Source organism: Heloderma suspectum, chromosome 8 (genome assembly GCF_057233095.1).
Source record: "Heloderma suspectum isolate Gila_16-S chromosome 8, 16-S_ref, whole genome shotgun sequence".
Classification (NCBI taxonomy): domain Eukaryota; kingdom Metazoa; phylum Chordata; class Lepidosauria; order Squamata; family Helodermatidae; genus Heloderma; species Heloderma suspectum.
Window position 1 is genome coordinate 43,592,309 of NC_139465.1, and position 19,074 is coordinate 43,611,382.

A 19,074-nucleotide genomic window follows, 5' to 3' on the forward strand; every position below is an offset into this window, starting at 1 on the left:
TGGAGAAGGAAATGGCAACCCACTCCAGTATTCTTGCCAAGAAAACCCCATGGAACGTATCACAAGGCTAAAAGAGATGACACCGGAAGATGGGCCCCTCAGGTCGGAAGGTGTCCAATATACTACTGGGGAAGAGCAGAGGGTATTTCCAAGTAGCGCCAGAAAGAGTGAAGCGGCTGGGCCAAAGCCGAAAGGACACTCAGCTGTGGATGTGTCTGGTGGTGAAAAGAAAATCCGATGCTGTAAAGAACAATATTGTTTAGGAACCTGGAATGTCAGATCAATGAATCAAGGTAAGTTGGAGGTGGTCAAACATGAGATGGCAAGATTGAACATCGACATCTTCGGAATCAGCGAACTAAAATGGACAGGCATGGGCGAATTTAATTCAGGTGACTATCATATCTACTACTGTGGGCAAGAATCCCTTAGAAGAAATGGAGTAGCACTCATAGTCAACAAAAGGGTGGGAAAAGCAGTACTGGAGTACAATCTCAAAAATGATAGAATGATCTCAGTACGAATCCAAGGCAAGCCATTCAACATCACAGTAATTCAACTCTATGCCCCAACCACTGATGCCGAAGAAGCTGAGGTTGATCGGTTCTATGAAGACCTACAACACCTTCTAGAACTAACACCCAAAAAAGATGTCCTCTTCATCATAGGGGATTGGAATGCTAAAGTAGGAAGTCAAGAAATCACCGGGATAACAGGCAAGCATGGCCTTGGTGTACAAAATGAAGCAGGACAAAGGCTAATAGAGTTCTGCCAAGAGAACATGCTGATCATAGCAAACACTCTTTTCCAACAGCACAAGAGGTGACTCTACACATGGACATCACCAGATGGTCAATATCGAAATCAGATTGATTATGTCTTTTGCAGCCAAAGATGGAGAAGCTCTATACAGTCAGTAAAAACAAGACCTGGAGCTGACTGTGGCTCAGATCATGAGCTTCTTATTGCAAAATTTCGGCTTAAATGGAAGAATGTAGGGAAAACCACTAAACCATTCAGGTATGACCTAAGTCATATCCCTGATGAATATACAGTGGAGGTGAGGAATAGATTTCAGGGATTAGACCTGATAGACAGAGTGCCTGAGGAACTATGGACGGAGGTCCGTAACATTGTTCAGGAGGCAGCAACTCAATCCATCCCAAAGAAAAAGAAATGCAAGAAAGCCAAGTGGCTGTCTGATGAGGCTTTACAAGTAGCTCACGAAAGAAGGGAAGCGAAAAGCAAGGGAGAAAGGGGAAGATATATCCAACTGAATGCAGAGTTCCAGAGAATAGCAAGGAGAGACAAGAAGGCCTTCTTAAATGAACAATGCAAAGAAATCGAGGAAAACAACAGAATGGGAAAGACTAGAGATCTCTTCAAGAAAATCGGAGATTTCAAGGGAACGTTTTGTGCAAAGACGGGCATGATAAAGGACAAAGAAGGCAGGGACCTAACAGAAGCAGATGGGATTAAGAAGAGGTGGCAAGAATACACAGAAGAACTATACAGGAAAGATCTGAATGTCCCTGATAGCCATGATAGTGCGGTCACTGAACTTGAGCCGGACATCCTCGAGAGTGAAGTCAAGTGGGCCTTAGGAAGCATTACTAACAACAAAGCTAGCGGAGATGACAATATTCCAGCTGAGCTATTTAAAATCCTAAAAGATGATGCTGTTAAAGTGCTGCATTCAATATGCCAACAAATTTGGCACACTCAACAATGGCCGCAAGACTGGAAAAGGTCAGTTTACATTCCAATTCCAAAGAAGGGCAACGCCAAAGAGTGTTCAAACTACCGCACAATTGCACTCATTTCACATGCCAGCAAGGTGATGCTCAAAATCCTACAAGCTAGGCTTCAGCAGTATGCGAACGGAGAACTACCGGAAGTACAAGCTGGGTTTCGAAGAGGCAGAGGAAATAGAGATCAAATCGCCAACATTCGCTGCATCATGGAGAAAGCAAGAGAATTCCAGAAAAACGTCTATTTCTGCTTCATTGACTACGCTAAAGCATTTGATTGTGTGGATCACAACAAACTGTGGCAAATTCTTAAAGTGATGGGAGTACCAGACCACCTTACCTGTCTCCTGAGAAACCTGTATGAGGGTCAAGAAGCAACAGTAAGAACCAGACATGGAACAATCGATTGGTTCCAAATTGGGAAAGGAGTACGACAAGGCTGCATATTGTCACCCTGCTTATTTAACTTATATGCAGAGTACATCATGAGAAAGGCCAGGTTGGATGAATCACAGGTCGGAATTAAGATTGCTGGGAGAATTATCAACAACCTCCGATATGCAGACGATACCACCCTAATGGCAGAAAGCGAAGAGGATCTCAAGAGCCTCTTGTTGAGGGTGAAAGAGGAGAGTGCAAAAGCTGGTTTGAAACTCAACATTCAAAAAACTAAGATCATGGCATCTGGCCCCATCACTTCCTGGCATATAGAAGGGGAAGAAATGGCAGCAGTGACAGATTTTACTTTCTTGGGCTCCAAGATCACCGCAGACGGTGACTGTAGCCATGAAATTAAAAGACGCTTGCTCCTTGGGAGGAAAGCTATGGCCAACCTAGACAGCATAGTAAGAAGCAGAGACATCACCTTGCCGACAAAGGTCCGTCTAGTCAAAGCTATGGTTTTCCCAGTAGTAATGTATGGCTGTGAAAGCTGGACTATAAGGAAGGCTGAGCGCCGAAGAATCGATGCTTTCGAACTGTGGTGCTGCAGAAGACTCTTACGAGTCCCCTGGACTGCAAGGAGGTCAAATCAGTCCATACTAAAGGAAATCAACCCAGAGTGCTCATTGGAAGGACAGATACTGAAGCTGAAATATTTTGGCCACCTAATGCGAAGAGAAAACTCACTGGAAAAGACCCTGATCCTGGGAAAGACTGAAGGCAAAAGGAGAAGGGGACGGCAGAGAATGAGATGGCTAGATAGCATCACCGATGCAATGAATATGAATTTGAGCATGCTCCGGGAGAGAGCGCAGGACAGGAAGGCCTGGCGTGCTATGGTCCATGGGGTCACGAAGAGTCGGACACAACTGAATGACTGAACAACAACAACAACTACTCATTTTTTAAAGTGCTGCATATAGCTTCTTTAAAATTATCTGTTTTTGCCAAATCAAGGTTTTCTTTTTGGAATACTTTGTGGAAGCCCTCTGTTGTACTAAGTAGAAAATGGATCATAAACAGGCAGAACACTGTGCAATTTGCACAGCTGTGCTGAAAGGCCAGTAGCTGTTGGAGAATCCATTTCTGAAAGGCACTGCACAACAGTGGTGAAGTTATCAGTGCATTCACGGAATGTACCTGACAAGTCCAGCATGTATCAGAAAGCTGTACCAGTTAAGTTTGTTTTAACCCGAGTTTAGCTTGGACCTCGAAGAATCTTTGGTGATTTATCAGTGATCAACTGAAGGTGTACAAATGTTCCAGTGTATTAAAAAAAAATCAGTAGCTTCTTTGATAGACTTACCGGTGTGACAAAGTACCAGGTTTAGTTCATGGGCATAACAATGGACATAAATAGCTTCAGGGTGATATTTCCAAACCCCAGCTTGAACACCCCCATTTATTCCACTCATAACAGCTGCTCCATCATAAATCTGTGCTATTCACTGAAGATTGTATAGCTTGTTGATGCATAGGCAATGCTATATTGCGTCAGTGATTGAATCTGCATTAAACTCTTTCAATTCACTGAAGCCCAGGAAATGTTTTTTCACAGAAGGGATCCCTAGAGCAACATACCGGACACAAAGGGCTAGCTGCTCCATATGTTTGGCCCTTGCTTCATCAACCATTATTGCATACGTTCCTGCTTTCCTCACTTCACTGACTATAGTGCATGTTTCTTCTGAACAGCACTGAATAATTTCATTCCGAGAAGAATTGGAAGTGTCCAACATGGATTTGTCAAGAACAAATCCTGCCTGATGAATCTGATCTCATTTTTTGATCAAGTAACCTCCCTTGTGGACTATGGGAATGCTGTGGACATCATATACCTCGACTTCAGCAAAGTCGACAAAGTGCCCCATGATACCCTGATGTGCAAACTTGTTCAAAGTGGGCTAGATGAAACAACGATCCGGTGGATCCACAGTTGGCTACAGAATCGGACTCACAAAGAGTGCTTCTCGATAGGATCTTCTCAAACTGCGGAGAGTTAACGAGCAGCGTACCGCAGGGCTCAGTTCTGGGCCCAGTGCTCTTCAATAGTTATATTAATGACTTGGAGGAGGAGGGGCAGGGATGCTGATCAAATTTGCAGATGACACAAAATTGGGCGGGATAGCTAATACTTTGGAAGACAGAAACAAAATTCAAAGTGATCTGGATAGACTGGAGCGCTGGGCAGAAAACAACAGAATGACATTTAATAGGGATAAATGCCAAGTTCTGCACCTAGGAAAAAGAAACCAAATGCAATTACAAGATGGGGGATATGTGGCTCAACAAGACTACAAGTGAGAAGGATCTTGGAATTGTTGTCTATCACAAGCTGAATATGAGCCAGCAATGTGATGTGGCTGCAAAAAAGGCCAATGCTCTTTTGGGCTGTATTAATAGAAGCATAGCTTCCAAATCCTGGGAAGTACTAGTTCCCCTCTACTCAGCACTGGTTAGGCCTCATCTGGAGTAGTGTGTCCAGTTCTGGGCACCGCACTTTAAGAAGGATGCAGACAAGCTGGAGATGGTTCAGAGGAGGGCAACAAAGATGATCAGGGGACTGGAAACAAAGCTCTGTGAAGAGAGACTGAAAGAACTGGGCATGTTTAGCCTTGAAAAGTGAAGACTGAGGGGAGATATGATAGCGCTCTTCAAGTACTTGAAAGGTTGTCACAGAGAGGAAGGCTAGGATCTCTTCATGATCATCTCAGAATGCAGGACACGGAATAATGGGCTCAAGTTACAGGAAGCCAGATTCCAGCTGAATGTCAGGAACAACTTCCTGACTGTTAGAACAATACAATAATGGAATCCATTCCCTAGGGAGGTGGTGGGCTCTCCCACACTGGAGGCATTCAAGATGAGGCTGGACAGCCGTCTGTCGGGGATGCTCTGACTTGGATTCCTGCATTGAGCAGGGGGTTGGACTTGATGGTCTTGTAGGCCCCTTCCAACCCCACCATTCAGTGAGTCTATGATTCTGTTGTATTGGCTGGTGCTTTGTAGTTTTGAGGAAATGGACCAAATTGTGCTAGCAGCTTTAAACACTCAATAAAATTCCTCTATTTGGACTTTCTTCACTTTTATCATGGCCTTTAAATTGTATTCCTTGCTTGCCAAGAACTTGTGTGAGAACAACGATGGGGCAGAGATTTTCCCGCCTTTCTCTGGTCTGACCTTCATTTACCATATGCAACTGTTCTACTGCATCGCCATGTATTTGACGGTCTCTGAAGGCTACCCAAGCAGTTATGCTTGTCCTATGAACTGCTGTGTTTTCATGCTGTCTAAAGGAATCTAAAGGTCTCTTCCAGTTTCTGAATCCATTATTGATTAATGCATCACTTTTAGATCTGACGTGTTTTGGTCCAAAGTTCTTGCAAGCAAAACAAGATGCAGCATTTTGTTGGACAGAGAATTCCAACCACTGGTGCTTTTCAAACTACTGATACTGAAGGGCGTGCTTTTGGATCCAAATTGTAGATAGGGGTACTGTACTAACTTTGGCTGCGCTGGGCCATTGTCTCTGTCTCCTAAATCTGAAGTTTGCACTGAAGCTGCACTGGAATAGCCTGACACTTGAGGATGCCTCCGCATCCCTACTGGAGCTTTCCTCTGACAGATCACCCTGATGAAGCTGCTCTTCATTCCCTGTCTCCTCCGTCTGATGTTGCTGTGATAAAGCCTTACTGTTCATCAGAAATTTTCTGATATCCATGTTCTGCCAAGAATGAAAATTTCTTTTTAAACAACAGTGCTGGTAGACACACACTGACAGTTGTAGAAGTGTGCCTGACTCGGGGGGACTACAGTTTACATTAGCCCTACAATGCAGTCCATTTCTAATACTTTCAGGTCAGGTGAGGATGAGGTTTATTTGGATTTCAAGCCAACAAACCTCCATGCAAAGCCTGTTCAGACTTCATGAAGAGAAGTATGCTGCAACCTACTATTCCAGCTACCCTGGGGCTTCACCCTACTCTAGATATCTTGGCCTTCAACTCCCATCAGCGCTTAACATTGGCTATGCTGACTAGGGCCTATAGGAGTTGTAGGCCAAAACATCTGGAGGGCCACAAATTTCCCACCCGTTTTAAGTGAACAAAAGAAGGTAGTGCTTAATACATAATAAACACAGCTCCAGCAACATTAGGGATTGTAAAACTTCGTTCACAGACACAGACTGTGATTTTATATGTAATAAAAGTGCTACACAAAACGTGAATGACAAGAAGGGTTTAAATTCAAAACCATAATGAAGCCTTGTGGCATCTTAAAGGCTAACTCCTTTATTATGTCTTCAGCTTTGGTGGAGAATTTCCCTAGGTCACTATAAATAATTTTTGAAATTTGATAATACACTATTGCAAAGAAAAAAGCAGCCACCTTTTGTGTTACATTTTTTGTTATGTACCTTCTTGGAGATAGTCTTAAGATGCCTTTCACACTGCACCAAATGTGGCTGGCTAGGACCCCCCCCCCCCCCAGCATGTTAAATATTTATAGATAAATTGCAAACTGAACATCATGGTACACTGAATTGGAGAGTTCCCAGAGCATGGCTCAAATATTGGTTTTTATTATGACATGGCATCTCCACTTTTGGGGGGTCAAAGTGGATTAAAATCCATTTTTTTCAAAGTATAGTAGCTTACCAATAAATGTGTAAGATGTACGCTCTGATCTACTCCACCTCTGCGAAGGAAAACTCTGTGCTGTCCTCCACGCTGGAGGTTCACTGAGAGTGGATGGCTAGGACAGAAAACATGGAAAAGTTGTATGATACCTGAAACATTTACAGAAAAATTGCAAACTAAACATGGCATGCTGGAAAGGGGAGGGTGTGGGAATAGCGTAGAGTATAACAGGCTGCAAGCTTATTATACTATAATACATTTCAGATGCCATAAGACATTTTATGGCTTTCGAACACAAAAGAAGGAGAGGTCCCTATGATTCTTTGCATCGGTTTACCTTTCTCTAGCAAGTGCAAACCCCTGTTGTCCAGGAGGAGTATGCACCCACCAGAGCCTGGCCTCGTTGATCATGCAACCAGCAGGAGCAGTCCAAAAAGATGCTTTCAGAGCTCCCCCCCCCGCCCCTCCAAGCACCGCCCAGAATGCTTCAGCTGTGTGTGGTATGGAACTGTAGTGATCATCATAATAAAACGCACACTCTGTCTCCCTCCTCCGGGTTTGAAGACGTGTCTTTGTGTCTCCCCCTGTCCCCCCAACACACACAAACTTTCCGGCTTGAAAAGATACTGTGGGGACATGCGGAGGGGCATGAACCCTCAAGTGCTTCCTTCCTTTGCGCCTCACCACATCCCAAACACTGCCCACGCCCAGAGAGCTTTGGCTATGGGGCAGGATAGAATTGTCATCATAATAAAACACACACGCACACGCTTCCCTGTGTCTCCCTCGGGTTTGAGGAGGTGTGGGGCCTGGGCAGGGCAAAGGGAAAGAGGAGAATTGTGTGGCGCCTCCTGCCATCCCGGCTGCTCATCTTCCCAGTGACCCCCCTCTCAGAGTGACCCCCCCTCTTAGAATCAGGTTTCTTGGGGCTTGCTGGGCCCTGCCAGGATGGGAGAAAGCAGTTGGGGGGAAGGACCAAATGGCGCCTTTCTCTCCTTCTTCTTCCCTGTTTCTCCACCTGCCCCTGGCCCCACCCCCAACCAGGCTTTTTCTGGGCCTGATGGGAGAAATCAAATAGAGGGGCAAGCAGTGGCTTTCCCTCGTTCCTCGTCCTCCCTGATTCTCCCCCCACCCCCCAATCATGCTTATTTTTAGGGCTTTCTGGGCCGCAACGGGAGAAATAAGCAAGCAGGGCCTTTTCTTCCTCTTCCGCCTGATTCACCCCCCCCCCTTTTTTCTGGGCCTGACAGGAGAAATCAACCGGGGAATGAAGAGCAAGCGGCGACTTTACCTCCCTCCTTCCTGATTCCCGCTCCCCCCTGCTTCTGGGGTTTTCTGGGCCCAACTGATGGGAGAAATCAGTGGGGGGGGGGGTGAGCAAGCGGCGCCTTTCCCTCCTTTCTTCCTTCCTCCTCTTTTCTCTCTCCCCTCCCTGCCTGCCCACTCCCCCCACCTGCTTGCTCCCCCCTTCCCCACAAATCTCTCCAGAAACCGGCAGGGCTTGAAGGGCCGCTGCCAGGTCCAGGCAGGGAAAGCGAAGGAACTTGCTGCTTCCCTGCCTTGTTCATTCGTGTTCTCTCTCTCTCTCTCTCTCTCTCTCTCTCTCCACTAACATGCTGCTTCTGCTGTAATCATTGTGGGAACTGTTGCATCACCTGGACTTCTCAAGATTTAAACTACCACAGCCATTATTGGTGGCAACCATTGATTGGCTGCCAACTGACCAGTCAGAAAGCCTCAATTGAAAATGTTGCAAAAAATACCATGAGATTATGAGGATACTCTTATCTCCTCCCCTGCATGTGGTCCTCCATCCCAGGGGAAACCCCCTGCTGCCAAATCAGGAAATGCGTCCCTTATCTGCTGCACTCACCAGCCCCAGAGATCCGGGGCACCCCAGGAAATATCCAGGCCTGAGTGGGCCCCCCTCCTAACGCCCCCGATCGACGGTCTACCTTTCGATGGGCTGGGTCTATTTAATGCCAAAACTGACGAGTCCCTTGACTCAGTACGTCCTATTGCTCGTTGGATGGGTTTTTCCCAGCCGCAGCAACTGAGGCAGCAATGCTGGTACTGTCCACAGCCTAGCCGTTAACCCCAGCAACCAGCTGCCCCATCACATGTGTGTCAACAACCTGCCCATTGACTTTACCCCCTTTCTGCTTCATCCCCTTGCTCATCCCCCATCTTAGGTGCTCTTCTTTCATCTTCTTGGCTGGATCAAAATCATATTGGATTCCTGGGTCATCTGTGTAATCCAGAGGGGCTATAGGATCGAGTTCAACACCTTCCGCTCTCTTGGAACCATGAAGGCCACCTCCCTGTCTTCTATTTTATGGCAAGAAGTGCAGACGCTTCTCCAGAAGAATGCAGTCAAACGGGTGTCTTGGAGTCAAGTTTTCCACAGATTCTATTCGAGGTACTTCACGGTACCAAAAAGGGGTAGAGGGCTCTGACTGGTCCTGGTGCTGTGAGACTTGAATGCCTACATCACACCCAGGAAATTCTGCATGATCTTGCTGGCATCTATTCTCCCACTCCTCTCTCGAGGTAACTGGTTTGCCTCTATTGACCTCAAGGACGCCTGTTTCCATATCGCCATAGCGCAGCCGTCTCCGGATCTGTCTACCAGTGATTTTTGCATTTCACCCTCCGGTTGAGGATTTTCTCTGTTCTTGCACCCAACCATGAAGACATTTTTGAGAGGTTCAGAACCTAGTGTCTCCGATCTGACCTATGGTACCAGCATAGAGTATATGGGCTGTAAAGGCGCTGTCCTCAAAACCTGTTGAGCCAGTAGCAATCATTGACTTGCATCTTATTTCCTGAAAGGTGGTGTTCTTGGTAGCTAATACTTCTGCCTGCCATGCCAGCGAGCTTTGTGCTGTTCGTGTGGATCCCCCTAACCTTCAGTTCCATAGGGATGAGGTCGTCTTGTGTCCAGATAGTGCCTTCTTACCAAAGGTGGTTTCTGATTTTCACCTCATGCAGGATATTGTTCTGCCAACCTTTTTTTTCCATCTCCTCCTACTCCATTAGAGTCTACATTGCGTTCTTTGGATGTCCGCCGGGCACTTGCCTTTTACAAGTCTAGGACAGAGTCGATTGGGAAGTCACCTCATGTCAGGGTGGAAACTGAGCCCATAGAACCCCAGAGCAGTTCTGATTCTGAGGAGGAACAGCAATCCGTGGGAGAGGAGCCCGCTCATCCCTCACAGGCACAGCAGCTGGCAGAGATTCCTCCTGCCAGCATTCCTGGATAGATAGTGATCCTGGCAGTGAGAGAGTGCGGGAGGGGGGCTTGCTAGACGCTTGATGCAGACGCAGGGAGCGAAGAGCAATGGAGGGTGCGGAAAGGAGGCGTAGCGCCCATTTGACGCGCAAGCAATGGTCATGTCTCGTGGACCCAAGGGAAAGAGGGAGGAACTCTCCCTAGCCCATAAGTTCAGGGTCTGCAAGTGATTCTCCTTCAAACAGGGACCAACTGCCTAACCCGGAGCATAGGCTACTCTGCTGTTCTTTGCTTAGTCGCTGGTGATTAGCATCTGAAAGAGTCATTAAGGTGTAAAAGGATTAAAGCCTTGAAAAGAATCCTTTTGTCTGTGGCTCGGCTTGGCTATTGGAGTAGACTGAAAGAGGCCGCTAGGGCTCTCCTGACACCTCATCTATTCATTTGTTATGGAGGTCAATGTAAAGGTCAAAGTGTTACGCTTCCTGGATGGTCAAGACCATTGAATTGGCTAATGAGTTGCAGGGCTTGACTTACCTATTCAGATATGTGCCTTCTCTACTGGGGCAGTAGCAACGTCGATAGCTTTTGAGAGGGGCATCTCAATTCTGGACCTTTGCTGTGCTGCGACATGGTCTACGCTGTCAACCTTTGTGAGGCATGACTGACTGGATGTTAGAGCGAGAACAGACTTCATTCAGATGCACAGTCCTGTCATCCGTGCTCGCCTGAAACACTGCCTCACCTCCAGCAAGTCAGCTTGCTACCTCTATGTGTGATGCACCAAGACCATGAAGAAGAAAGACAGATTGCTTACCTGTAACTCATTCTTCAAGAGGTCATCTGTGCATTCACACAATCCACCCACCCTGCCCTCCTCAGTGTCATACTACAACCAATTTCTAGGTTGATACTAAGGAAGTATTTCCTCGGTTCAAGGCTACATCGTTGGTCTCAATAAACTGAGGGAATAGGTGGGCGCCCATGGCACCCTGTGCAGTAGATGGTGGGGGAGGGGTTCCTGCCGAAACACCTCAGCTATAGAAGTCTCCAAAATTGAGGCTCCACACAGGTGCAGAGCCCATATGTGTGAATGCACAGATGACCATTGGAAGAAATACAGTTACAGATAAGCAACCTGTCTTTACTGGGCAGATTAAAAATAGAATAAATAATAAACATCTGACTTTGTCAGCCTGTAGTCTACAGCACTTCCAGAAACTCAGACACTTCACTTTCTGTACCTGATTGGCCTGTGAAGTTGTAGATCTTGTCTTCTAACATCAGGTTTTGGCTCAGGGACATGCTTTCTTAGATTTTTTTTTTTTTTTAGCCAGCTATTACAGGTGTAGGGTTTTGATGTCTTATATGTAAATATTTGCCTTGTTCCATCACTTGTGGGTGGTGGCAGGAGGACTAGTATATACTTAAGATCAAGTGAGGTGGCTGTTATATTGGGTTGAATCTCCTGTAGTCACATGGAATAAAACTGCTACTGTTCAGATGTGTCTTCAAAAAATTCAAAAGTCCGTTACTTGAATTTGTCTCTGATAACTTTTGGGCAGGTGGAAAAGTAAAATGAAGAAAGTCATTGGGGAGGGAACAGTGGGCCACATTGGCTGATGGGATTGTTTAAGGTAGCAGATTCTGAATCTCACCTGGTAAAGATGGAGTCTGGTGTATTTTCCTTCTGCAGCTCTTTAGAAAAGGAGCAAATGCTGCGAAGAAAAGCAGAGCTGGAATCAGCACAGAGCCGCCTTCAGCTGCAGGTCTTGACAGATGAGTGCAGTAAACTTCGGCAGCAAGTCCAGGTAGGTTTTGCTGTACGCTATTCATGCAGGACCTTCTACTTGCTCTCCATCTCTTTCCCATGTGTTCTTCCGAAGGAAATGAATGTGCAGTTTTATGAGAGGGGGCCTTAGTCTCTCTTATTAGCTGGGGAGTAGGCGAATGGAAGGACATCCCTTCTTTGGTTTCTTCATTTTGGCAGAATTTGATTTTGTAAGTCAAAAGATTATTCATTAGTGGGGCTGGGGGATAAGACATTAATATTACACTGTTAGTGCACATCCTAGGCATGAGGCCAGAATTGGGACACCACCTTGAAAGTTTGTACAGATGCATTTCGAAGACCTGAATATTTAAGTAAAAAAGGCAAGACTAATGCCCGTATGGAGCTTCTCAGGGCAAATGGCATTCTCTCTCTCCTTCCTGTCCCCATACACTTCCCTAGTCCAGCAGTGCAGTAATAGGAAGAATGCCAAATAGACATGTACATGGGGCATTCCCTGACATACCACCGGAGACAGCCTTCCAAAAAAGCTCTCTGAAACAACAACCTTCCTGGCCCCAGCTTGCATACTGTAAACTCTTCCCCATGTCAAAGTATGGGAAGGGAACAGCATTCCCTCCCCCCACCCCCCGACACAGGAAGGGGCAACAAATGGTCTTCACAGGAGACATAGGTAAAGAAATTCATGCTAGCCCAGGCAAGGAACCACCTGTATTTATTTATTTATTTCATTTCATTTCTATACCGCCCAATAGCCGAAGCTGTCTGGGCGGTTCACAAAAACTAAAACCAAACAACACACAATAAAACAATTTAAAATATATAGAACATTAAAACCACAATATAACAATACAACCACAATAAAACCTAGCAGCAGTACAGGAGTTTAAAATGCAGATTTAAAACAGCAAAGATAAAAATTTAGAAAGCTAAAATGCCTGGGAAAATAAAAAGGTCTTCACCTGGCGCCGAAAGGAGTACAATGTAGGCGCCAGGCGAACCTCACTAGGGAGCTCATTCCAGAGCCGGGGTGCCACAACAGAAAAAGCCCTCCTCCTAGTAGCCACCCGCCTCACTTCCTTTGGCAGGGGCTCACGGAGAAAGGCCGCTGATGATGATCTTAAGGTCCGGGCAGGCACATATGGGAGGAGGCGATCCTTCAGGTAACCTGGCCCCAAGCCGTTAAGGGCTTTGAATGTTAACACCAGCACTTTGAATCGGGCCCGGAAATGGACTGGCAGCCAGTGCAGCTGGAAAAGTACTGGCGTAATATGAGCTCGCAGGCCAGTCCCTGTTAACAATCTTGCTGCCCTATTTTGGACCAGCTGAAGTTTCCGGACCGTTTTCAAAGGCAGCCCCACATATAACGCATTGCAGTAATCCAGACGAGAAGTTATCAGAGCATGGATAACTGTAGCTAGGCTATCTCTGTCCAGATAAGGGCATAGTTGGTATACCAGCCTAAGCTGATAAAAAGTGCTCCGTGCCACTGAGTTCACCTGTGCCTCAAGTGACAGTTCTGGATCCAAGAGCACCCCCAAACTACGAACCTGATCCTTTCGGGGGAGTGCAACCCCCTCCAGAACAGGTTGAGTATCACCTAGCCGGGCAGACGAACCACCCACTAACAGTACCTCCGTCTTGTCTGGATTGAGTTTCAGTTTATTGGCCCTCATCCAGTCCATTACCGTGCCCAGGCACTGGTTCAGAACAGCCACTGCCTCACCTGGTTTTGATGAGAAAGAGAGGTAGAGCTGGGTGTCATCCGCATATTGATGGCACCTCAGCCCACACCTCCGGATAACCTCCCCCAGCGGTTTCATGTAGATGTTAAACAGCATGGGGGATAAAATAGAACCCTGTGGAACCCCATGGCACAATTGCCATGGCACAGAGCAATAATCCCCCAGCACCACCTTCTGGAATCGGCCATCCAAGTAGGAGCGGAACCACGGTAGTGCAGTGCCTCCAACTCCCAACTCAGACAACCTATCCAGAAGGATATCATGGTCGATGGTATCGAAAGCCGCTGAGAGGTCCAGGATAATCAACAGGGTCGCACTCCCCCTGTCCCTCTCACGGCAGAGGTCATCCCACAGGGCGACCAAGGCAGTTTCCATTCCAAAACCAGGCCTGAAGCCCGATTGAAATGGATCTAGATAATTCGTTTCATTCAAGAGTGCCTGGAGCTGTCCTACAACCACCCGCTCAAGCACCTTGCCCAGGAAGGGGATGTTGGCCACTGGCCTATAATTGTTAACATCCTCTGGGTCCAGGTTAGGCTTTTTCAGGAGTGGTCTAATTACTGCCTCTTTCAAAGCGGCAGGCACCACTCCCTCTCTCAAGGAGGAATTTACAACCTCCTGGACCCAGCCAGGCATCCCCTCCTTGTTTGATTTAATAAGCCATGAAGGGCAAGGGTCAAGCACACAAGTGGTCGATCGGACTTGGCCAAGCACCTTGTCCGCATCCTCAGGCCTCAGTAACTGAAACTCATCCAATAAAACTGGACCAGATGGTGCTCTGAACGCCTCTACCTGTAGAGTGAAGAATAGCAGCTGGTTGAATAATGGGATACCTGTAAGCTTGCAGAGTTGAATTTAGGATTGAACTGTCATGTGTTGAAACAGCTCTGGCTTCCGGTGTCATTTTTTTCTGTGGCTAAAGTCACAAGTCCATGGTCTTGACTGTTAGATGTCCCTGCATGTGGAAGCCCACAGTACTCTGGACTCCACGCATGCTCTCTGTCTCTTTACCCTTCCCCCCCATCTTCCCACTCTGCAGGAACTGAAGGCCCTGATGGCCCGGCACAGCAGCAGTTCCTCTCAGCAGCCCAGCAACTCCCGCTCTTGCTTCCCAGGCTGCCTCTCCTCCAGCCAGGGCCAGCACAAGTACCATTTTGAGAGAGCCTTTCTGGTGTCTCAGGTGGGCAACTGTCGGGTTATGGCATACTGCGACCCGCTGAGCTGCCTGGTGGTGTCACAGCCCTCTCCACAAAGCACCCTAATTCCTGGTGAGTTGCAAACTGGAGTATGTCCCTAAGTGTAGTACATGGAAATAGTGGGGTGGGTGGAGATGTAGCCTCATTCAGTCATTGCAGCAGCTGGACCAGCATCGTGGGCCTTCTGCTGACCACCTTTTCTTTGTGTCTTAGGCTGTGGAATTAAGATGATGAGTGCTGTCAATCTGAAGAGCAGCCAGTATGTCCCCATCCATAGCAAGCCGATCCGGGGCCTGGCCTTCAGCAACCGTGCAGATGGCTTGCTCTTATCTGCTGCTTTGGACCATACCCTCAAGCTTACGAGGTGAGTGCTGATAACGTGGGAAAGCTGTTTTTCCCCCATGGCCCAGGGGCTGGCGTGAGGTCTTGTTCTGGAAGCGACGCCTGCCTTCTCCAGAGGAGCTTAGTCTGAGCTGTGCTTTTATCCTCACAAATGCTGGATAGCATGGCCCAAGGGGGAGTGTGGGCTGAAGTTATAAAGCTCTTTGGCCCTTCTCTCAGCTTGACGACGAACACCGTTGTGCAGACGTACAATGCTGGCCGCCCCATCTGGAGCTGCTGCTGGTGCCTTGATGATACCAACTATGTCTATGCTGGATTGGTCAATGGCTCTGTCCTGGTGTATGACCTGCGGGACACGAGCTCGCATGTCCAGGAGCTTGCTCCACAGAAGTCCAGGTATGCCTCCAGCCTTGTATAGAGATGTAAAATTTCCAGAAATGTTGAATCCATGGGGGAAAAAATCCCTGGAAATTTGGAGGAAAATTAGCAATACGTATTTCTTTAGCATTCTTTACAGATGGTTGCTTTAGGACAGCCTTCCCCAACTTGGTGCCCTCCGGATGGTTTGGACTAGAGCAGCCATCAGCCCCTGCAGTATGTCCAGTGGTCAGGAATGCTGGGTGTTGTAGTCCAAAACATCTGGAGGGCACCAAGTTGGGGAGAACTGCTTTAGGAACATAAATTATATTATGTATAACATGATTTGCTCATAAAGTTATTAAAATAAAACACGTTTAAAAGTAAACTCAGTAAATTTGTAATTATTGTCTGAATAAACTATACTTTTAAATTTAATATACCAAACACGATAATTTTATGAGCAAAGCAAGTATACGTAACACATTTTAGGTTCCTATTTTATGCTGGACCAGAGAGAAGTTCAGCAAGTATTCCCTGAAACATCTGAATCACCCTAGAAGCCAGAAGAAACAGGAAAAATTGGAGGCAGAGGAAGACTGGTATACAACATCTGTTCCTGTTTGTAAGGAAGTTTAGAGAATTTCCTAAACCTGTTCCTGTTTTTGGGATGGAGTTTAGGAAAACCTGGTCTGAAGGAAAAGCTACTGAAATTTTATTTAGCTGGGAAAGACTCAATTTAAGAATGGATAGCAGCCATATTTAATTTAAGAACCTTTAAGCAATCCTAACCCATTAATTGAAGAGCAACATTTTATTCACTTTTGTAAATAATGTCCATTAATGAACATCGTATTTTTTTCTTCATTTTGAAAGATTGTCTTAATGGTGTTGTCAGTCCTGTGACTATGTCACAGGAACCAGGCTACTGAGTTTTTTTAGGTAGAGAAGGTTTTTTCTAGAGGCAGCAGTTAAAAAGTTTTATAGCTGAGGCAGCATTCCTTAATGGTGAGGTCTAATTAGAACTTTATTAAATATTGTGGCAGTGAGTTCTATAGATGCAAGCCTCAAAGTTATTTTAAAAAAAACAAGAAAAAACAAATAAAAAAATATAGCTGGGATAACCTATTTGCTCTTATGTCACATCTGGTGGTAGCGGTGGGATAACCTCCAGTGTTTCTTTCGTGTGTGGGTTTTAGATTAGAACTACAGATGCTACAGCATCTAACCAGAATAAGCTGAGAAACACAGGACCCTACAGAACAAAACCCAAACTGTCAAGAACACACTTTTTTTTTTTTTTAATATGATGTAGTGGGCGTGTTCCAATGGTCATGGAGGGAAAATAAGTTACAGTGGCTTATTTTCCCTCTCTGGACATGCCAGTTGCAAGCCACCTAATTAGCATAATTACTCTCGCCAGGCCAGGTTGTCCTGACATCCAAACTTGGCAAGAGTGGGTGGCTGGGGTGGTTTATAAACTACCCTGAAACCCATGGCTTGTTCTAGTGTTTCAGGGTGGTTTGTCTTAAATATTCATTCTAAAAGAAAGTGTTTTATAATTCAAAGATGTTCAGTTTTCCCAATTTTTCAGGAAAAAACAAAAATCCTTAGGGAAAAAAATGGGAAACTGTTTTTTTCCTAATTGTGGGCCATCATATCTCTAGCCTTGTAAGACTAGGCTTTGTTTGAAACAACATAGAAAACACAGACAATTAAAGCATGTACTCTAAAAGTTGCATATAATTTGCAAACTCTTGCATATGATGGGTTATTGACATAACTTTCTCGGCACAGTATTTGAGGGCATATGAATGCAGAATGGTAACTGATTCTGGTTACCCACTGGGAGTTGGTGAGAATGAAGGGGACTAATGGCAATAAGTGGCTTAGCCTGGCTGATCTTGTCTGGGGCCCATTTCCAGGCCTTGCAGCATTGCACCACAGCTTTTGAGATACCCATATTTTTCAGTCACTTCTGTGGATGGGGACAAGTTAAGAACAGAGGATGAGGGTAAAGCCAGGGAGAGAATCAATCATGCTTGCAGTGATGCCTGTATTGATGACTACCACCTTGGCCTGTCCTTGGGTTGGTGCTGCAGTGGGTGATGTGCAACCCAATCCTGTTTGTTTTTACCCAGAAGTCAGTTGCAGTGTTCCGTGGTGGTTACTCCCAGGGTAGTCACCCATACGGTTTCGGCCTTAGCAACTTCTTTGGCCTATGGTCTCCAGAAATGAGAGAGATCACAAAGTTGCTTTCTGATTTTGAAATCCTTTCACGTCAAGACTTGCATCATAGGTTGAGTGGGGAAAGTGGGCTGGTCTGACATTGCTTGTTCTTGCGGCTTCCTTTGTCCTGCTCAGGTGCCCTGTGGTGTCTGTGTCGTACCTTCCTCGAATGGCCTCTGCCTCATTGCCCTATGGGGGACTGGTGTCTGGGACACTAGAAGGAGCCTGCTTTTGGGAACAAAAGGCCAGCAATTCCTACCGGCCTCACCACCTCCTTCTAGAGCCTGGAGGCTGCATTGACCTTCAGACGGAGGCCAGCACTCGGCACTGCCTTGCAACATTCAGGCCCAGTAAGTTGTCAAGCATGGATATTAGAGTTGGGCTATTTTTGCTCAGTTTGGAGATCCCCTCCCCCGAAATGGGGGGGCACTGTTTTGTGGGGGAGAGATACTTATGGTGGATGGCGGCTATTTCTTTTACCGCAAAACACCATCTGCTCCAGCAGTGGTTTCAGCTCTCCTTTATTTTCTTCTCCTGTTACTTTTAATTAACTGTGTCTTTAAAATGCTGCACTTGTGAACAAGCGCCTGTTGGCGCCATGCCTCTACACCCCACCCCCACCCCTGCTCCTGTAATGAGGCTTCTCATCTTGAAAACCGTCAAAATGGCCAGCCCAACCTGCCACCTGCAAATGGGGGTGGTGAATTTGGGCAGCTGTTTCAGTTAAACCCTAGGGGATATGGATTCAGTTTGCCCTTGCCATAATGCCAGGCAGCTTAGAAGTGGGCTGCCGCCTCCTGGTTTTAGATTAGAGGTTGCTAGTTGGAGGGAGGTGTTCTGTGCTGCAGTGTTTGTTCCTTTATGAAATATCTGTTTGGTTCTGGACCTTGCTTTTCTGAGGAAAGGAGGCAGCTCAGGAACCACGGACTAGCAGTATAGCTAATCATACATTCTTTGGTGTGTTAAGTGGATTGATTTGAGGATGCCAGGTTAAGCATGTGCAAGAAACAATAGATGGGGCATGAAGCCTAGTAAAAGCTCACACCAGTTTCTAAGAGAGAGAATGCATTATAGCAGGCATTCTTGGGAAGCCACTGACACACCTTTGGCCAGATATTGTTGTAAGTTTAATGTAACCTTTTAGTTTTGGAACGGAGGAGGGATTGTTGGACTGTGCAGGCTACCCACAACTCCCATCCCACGGATGCACCTGATGAACATGAGATGGGGCTCTTAAGGTCATTCCAATGCTATGGGGGGATCCCTTCTCAGGAATGCTGGGAGTTGTGCATTGGATTGCACCCCTGTGTTAGAAAACCAAACCCTGGCATTCAAAGAGGAGTAGAACAGGC

The 19,074-nt window shown here is 46.4% G+C and overlaps 1 protein-coding gene across 1 annotated transcript in view; it reads left to right on the forward strand.

Annotated features, from left to right (window-relative positions):
• Nucleotides 1-19,074, forward strand: part of RFWD3 (ring finger and WD repeat domain 3) — a 34,368-nt gene that overhangs the window by 11,912 nt on the left and 3,382 nt on the right. The window contains exons 6-10 of the mRNA XM_084812197.1: nucleotides 11,758-11,872; nucleotides 14,638-14,866; nucleotides 15,008-15,158; nucleotides 15,356-15,532; nucleotides 17,858-18,072. Coding sequence (XP_084668323.1) covers nucleotides 11,758-11,872; nucleotides 14,638-14,866; nucleotides 15,008-15,158; nucleotides 15,356-15,532; nucleotides 17,858-18,072 — 887 coding nt within the window. The remainder of the gene's footprint in view (nucleotides 1-11,757; nucleotides 11,873-14,637; nucleotides 14,867-15,007; nucleotides 15,159-15,355; nucleotides 15,533-17,857; nucleotides 18,073-19,074) is intronic.